At 29.2% G+C, this 6598-nt stretch overlaps 1 protein-coding gene across 1 annotated transcript in view; it reads left to right on the top strand.

The window, feature by feature from the left end:
* LOC106462571 (WD repeat-containing protein WRAP73-like) overlaps positions 1-6177 on the top strand; it is an 18028-nt gene extending 11851 nt beyond the window's left edge. The window contains exons 8-9 of the mRNA XM_022389866.1: positions 664-771; positions 5787-6177. Coding sequence (XP_022245574.1) covers positions 664-771; positions 5787-5884 — 206 coding nt within the window. The 3' untranslated portion in view covers positions 5885-6177. The remainder of the gene's footprint in view (positions 1-663; positions 772-5786) is intronic.
* The last annotated feature ends 421 nt before the right edge of the window (positions 6178-6598 follow it).

Below are 6598 nucleotides of genomic sequence, written 5' to 3'. Positions count from 1 at the left end.
TGCAGTTTTTCTTTAAATTAGTATATTCTACTATTTTGAATTAAAGCACTAGTACAACACACAATGTAGTTTTTCTTTAAATTAGTATATTCTACTATTTTGAATTAAAGCACTAGTACAACACACACACAATGTAGTTTTTCTTTAAATTAGTATATTCTACTATTTTGAATTAAAGCACTAGTACAACACACAATGTAGTTTTTCTTTAAATTAGTATATTCTACTATTTTTAACTAAAGCACTAGTACAACACACACAATGTAGTTTTCTTTAAATTAGTATATTCTACTATTTTTAACTAAAGCACTAGTACAACACACAATGTAGTTTTTCTTTAAATTAGTATATTCTACTATTTTGAATTAAAGCACTAGTACAACACACAATGTAGTTTTCTTTAAATTAGTATATTCTACTATTTTGAATTAAAGCACTAGTACAACACATGTGTTGTACTAGTGCTTTAGTTAAAAATAGTAGAATATACTAATTTAAAGAAAAACTACATTGTGTGTTGTGTGTTGTACTAGTGCTTTAATTCAAAATAGTAGAATATACTAATTTAAAGGAATTAAAGCACTAGTATCACACTTGTAGCAATTTTTTTTTCTGATCTACTAGAACCTTTACCAACAGCTAAGTTTTTGTTTTGTTTCCTAGCTATAGCTTGGGATCCAACTCAGACTAGGTTAGCTATATGCTGTTCTACCAATTATGTGTATTTTTGGTCTCCATCTGGATGTCTTTGTGTGGAAATACCTAGTGAAGGTAAAGTTTTATTTGTGTAATGTCATGGAAGTCATTACAGTATGGAAATATGCTGTTTATAAATTAATAAGTTCAGTTTAGTGTAATATAAACTTTTATTTCAAACAACCAGGCATATAGAGAACTTTTTACTTTACTCCCATGGACCTGTATTGTGCCCAGCATTCCTTGTTACTCTTGTCAATACTGTTATCAGCATTGTCATTGTTAGTAGGACCTTATAGTAGTTATCCTGAAATATGTATCATGTTTAGAAGTTAGATTAAATGGGTCAATGACTTTTAAACCAACAGTGGGAGGTCATACTAGTTTGATTCTTAAGTATAAACATGTAGTATGGAAGACAAACCATTTGTTCTTATTTTAGATGTTATAAAAAAAATTCAACGATCATTTCATTAAATAACACTAATATTAGAGCATTGGTAAAAGGTTTAGAAATAGCAGAAATCCAGTAGCTTTAATAACGGTTTATAGAAAATGTCTTTTTATTTTTTGGCATACCGTATACACTTCTATCTCTAAGGTTTTGACTTAAATTGCTAATTTTACATATTCTTACAGTATGGTTACTATTAATGTAATAAATCTCATAAGTATATAGTATTATTTTTGGTAAAAACACAATGCAGTACATTATGTTAAAGATGTAAGTAATCAGTATGGTTAAGTCAGCACTAAAGTATTAATAGCTGTTAATGTTAGGAAGTTATTGATATTCCTGGTCTGTATGAAACAGGATTAAATTGAATCTGTGATAATTTATTCAGTATTGCATTTCTAATGTGTATGTAGATTTACTAAGTACTTCAGTTTTTGATGTGTATCACCTTTATAAATTTGACAGATTTACCTTTATGTGTATGCTGCTTGTGAGATTTTGGTGACTTGTATTTATAACTTAAGTCATTTCAGTTTTGTTTATTAATTGGGCTTTACATGTACAGTAACTGTGTTACAGCTTATTACTTGTGTATGTATGTATATATATATGCTTTTAGGGTTATCTTAATGAATTGGGAACTATAATGCAAATTTTACACACCACGTTTAACAAGATTTGTGCATAACTCGGAAGATAACTGCAATATGTTAAAAGTTCTAATACTTGTGCTTTTTTTAGGTGTATCTTATTAAACTGAGTCTAACATGCCAAAGTTTGCATGCTTCAACAAAATCTTTATGTATTTCAAAAAGTTAAATTTTCCAAAATTTAAAGAAATGGAGCAAATTTCTCAGTGCAACAGTTTGATATCTGAAGATTAATATATCAAACATTTATAAATTAGATTAGGATTAAATCATATATGTTTCACTGTCTTTATTTCTGTTTTCTATACACTTCTAGATAAATATCTATTTTAACCACTTAATTGGCTATTTGTTTAAACTAACCTCAACAGATTAGTTGAGCCAAAAAGTGATTTTCTTTAATATCGTTAATCTATAAAAGCTGAACTTATCCCTCCTAATATGAAATATATTTGCTCGTGTTAGATATTTTATCAGCTGAGGATTACAGTTTCGAGCCTTATAAGTTCTCCTAAACTTATATAGAGTAATGATGATGAATATTCCCCAAATGAGATTTTTAGGTCAGCTGCATTTGTGTAACAAATTGTGTAGAATTTGTTTTTATGCATAAACACTTGTAATTTTCATGCTGAAATAGAATTTGAAAAGGAGCTATCTATTATATAGTTAGAAATTATTACTAAGATCTTATGCATGAAAGTTAACTCAAATACTTCATACACACACATACAAATACACATAGTTGAACCATTTGGTCAACATGCACAATCATTGATCTAGCTTGGCTGATGAGAGCTTGTATAGCACTTCAGCTGATCACAAATATCCAATGTGAACAAATGCATTTCATATCAGGTGAAACAAGTTTGTCTCCTACAATAGCATGTTAGTTATCTGTTTTTCAAACTATACAGCACACAATGAAAAACAAAATTGACCATATTAATAAGAGATGCTCTCCCATTTTTTCTTCTTGTGGACACGATTTAATAAATGTGTTTGTTATAAATTTCTTCATTAGTTTTATTTTTATTAAAGTTTACATGATTCTAATATTACTTCATTTTTGAAAGTATGTAACCCTAACAATATCATCAAGTGGTCACATAAACAAATTTCAGTACTTGTGATAAGGCTGTGACAATTGGATATCTGTTATGTAAAACTAACCATATTATCAAGTGGTCACATAAACAAATTTTAGTACTTGTGGTAAGGCTGTGACAATTGGATATCTGTTATGTAAAACTAACCATATTATCAAGTGGTCACATAAACAAATTTTAGTACTTGTGGTAAGGCTGTCACAATCAGATATCTGTTGTGGTTATGTAACCCTAACCATATTATCAAGTGGTCACATAAACAAATTTCAGTACTTGTGGTAAGGCTGTGACAATCAGATATTTGTTGTTGTTGTGGTTAGTAGCCTATATGATTACTGAAGTCTAGTTACTGATTAGCTACTAACCTTTTTTCTTATTTGTTACACACTAATTACTTTATATCCAACATTTTTTTGATAATATGATGATGGTTTTTTAGGAAGTTCTGAGTAGGACTGTATGTGTGGTTGTAGGAGCTGGAAAACTTTCCTAGGCTTTTGTGTTCAGGAACGTCTTAAATAGGTCAGTGTGGGGATGCAGGAACTGGGATTCAACTCTATATGTTGTTAGACAGACAATACGTTATCCACTTGTCTGAATCCAATATTGAATCTCAGCTTCTGCTACCACATACAGTCCTTCTAAGGACTTTATTTATGATGTAAATAAATAATCAACTAAAATATAAGACATAAAGTAATTGATAATTAAAATCTAATAAATAAACATATAAAAATACAACTAATTACTGGAATTATGGCCAAAAACATCACTAACAGCAGCAGTACTGATAAAACAATGAATTATATTTATTATAAGTAAGAACATAAACATAGAATCAGCTGGGTGAATGTTTAGTTTTGATCTATGTAGGTAGCTTGCTGTGAAAAAAAAAAATGTTAATCAGTAACTAGACTTAGATGTTTGTATGGTCTACTAACCATGTCAATGAACTAAATATCAAGTGGTTCTGAATGAGTTTACTAAACCTATGCCAGAAATTAAAGGACCTTCAGTATGCAGACTGGATAATACAATTACTCTAGAATTGAAGCAAATAATCCTCATAGTAAATAAATTGATCATACTGAACATACATAGCTCCCACAAGGGCCAACAACAAAATGTGTTGTATTTGATACACTTGGTGATCCATGATTTAATTGCCTTTAATATGACGTTTTTTTCTACATGTATCTTGAACTTTAATCTAATGATAACAAAATGTTTCTTGCATGATATAATATAGATTGTGTTTATTTAGGTGTATCATTTGATTGCTTTAGTAATTTTGAACTTACTGTTCGATATGATTTTGTTCTGTGTTTTTATTTCAAGTGTCCTCAGTTCCCATACACTATACCAAAAGTCCTTATTATGCAGTGTATGCCACAAATGCTATATTTTCCAGCTTTATAGAAAATGTCTAATCAAAACACTTATGAATAGACTAAATGAATGCCTCTATAATACAGCTACTATTAGTATATGTGGTGACTAACTTCACTGTAGAGGAACTGGTTCAGTTGTTTCAGGAGTATCTATTATTGAAGAAACAAATTACTTACAAGCAATAAATTAGAATTGTATTTTTCACCTTTGAATTATTGCTCGATAATTATGTTAGAAATTGTGTTTGCACCGTATGCATTCTGTTATTAAGTTTTACTTATGAATATGTTGTGAGTTTATTATGACAAGAGGTTCCAAGAACCTTTTGCCTCAACTGCATTGTGAGATGTTATGTCAAGAAATTTCAAATATTATTGTTTGACTTCTGTAACCATGGTAATGTCACACACTCTAGCTCAAGGCCATACAAGGAGCATAGTAGGTGAACCTTAAGTGAAATTGGTATGCTGTGTTTTACTTAACTAGTGTAGTTGCATATATCTTGCCAGATAATTATCATGTAAATACTGTTGTGCATTCTGTAAATCATTGCACATAATTTCTTAAAGTTTCTGTATAATATCATTCTTTAAAATTAGTCTATGATATTTGTGATTGAGTTAGTTTTTTAATTAGTTCTTAGTAGGTTTATAAGTTAGGTGTAAAAAATGTGATTTGAAAGTTTAGTGAGTTGCATCATATTCTTGAAGCTTTACAAATAAATTATCATATTTCAACAGATACATGTTTCAATAGGTAATAATGTAACACACATTAAGTATCTATAACCAGTGTAAAAACATTTTTTCATGTGTGATGTTATGATAAATGAATAATTGATTGTGAATTTCATTGTAAAGAACTTCATATTGGTAATTGTTTATATACAAACTACAAAGAAAGTTGATAATGTTAATATTGAATGTTTGAATGGTGTCCACACCTTTCCATCTATCTTAAGAATGAAATATACTATAAGAAGAGTCATCATCCAGTAAATAAACATTTTTTTATGTTTTGATAAACATTTACTTTTTCTGCTGAAAAAGATAATGCTACTTAAGTAAACAAAGACATTTCCCTGTCACTATTATTTCGATTCACTAACAGCAATTATTTAGTAGCATTTTGTAGACATTTTATGTCTATTTTAAATGCCAATAGCATTACTGTTTCTCAACCATTGTCTCTTCCCTGTTTGTTTTGTAAAGCAGCAAGCAAAGTTAATAGTTTACTGAAAGTTAAAATATAGGACTTAACACTTAATAGTGCGCAGAATTTAAAACCAAAACTGTTATCCAATGTACAAATGTGTTGTGAGTACAAAATTAAGTATTTTTTGTGAGATATTGTACACCTATTGAATTCTTTCTTGGGGGCAGGGGCTCCTTATAGGTAAGCATTTTAGTTTTTCACACATTTGAGTACTGTTTGATATAGTGTGAAATAATGGTCAGTTTATCTATCTGTTCATCCATATAGGTCTCTTCAATGCCAATTCAGTAAAATGGCATTCCAGTGGAGAAAGTTTGCTGTTGATGAGCAAGGATAGTATGTGTGTCTGTTACCTTTCTTCCTGATGAAATGTTCTTGCTTGTATGAGGGTAAAAAGATCAACAGAAAATCAGACTAGTTGGTATCAAGATAACATTTTGTTTATTCAACTAATAATGCAAATCATTGCATTTATAATGAAGTCAAAGATAATTCTAGATATTCCATCACATGTAAGAATTGAAAAAGAGAGGTTAGGATACACTAACCAAAAGTGTTTGCCTCAGAAGAAAAAGGATTATTTATAATAGGTTTGGAAGATTTTTTTAATGAATGTACTGTGATTAAAAATGGGTAAATATAAATAAATTGTTTGAAACTGCTGTCTTCATCTTGGTTTAGAAATATGGGATTCTTCTCTCACAAAGTAATGTAAGCAATATTGCACTCAAACTACAGGATTTTGTATTTTAGTGTATATCAACTAAATTCTTAAGTTTATGTAAATGTATGGAAGACAATTATAAATAACATAGACCTGTTACTTTGAATATTTTTCTTTGTAGAAACATTTAAACACCAGAGTCATATTTTAAAATTAAGTTGTATTAAAAGTTTATTTTATTTAGTTTCTGTAATCAAATGTATTTTCTAAAGCATGATTCACTGTACACTGTAAAACTTGCACATTCAGGTCGTGGTTTATTTTCACTTGCTGGTCTCATCTGTCTAAATTTTAAGGTTCTACTTTTCCCAAATTTCATGATGTTGATTTTTATCTGCTTAGTCGCCACAGTTAT

This window comes from Limulus polyphemus, unplaced genomic scaffold (genome assembly GCF_000517525.1).
Source record: "Limulus polyphemus unplaced genomic scaffold, Limulus_polyphemus-2.1.2 Scaffold1199, whole genome shotgun sequence".
Classification (NCBI taxonomy): Eukaryota; Metazoa; Arthropoda; class Merostomata; order Xiphosura; family Limulidae; genus Limulus; species Limulus polyphemus.
Note: the sequence above shows the minus strand (reverse complement) of the source record. Positions and strands in the feature narration are given on the sequence as shown.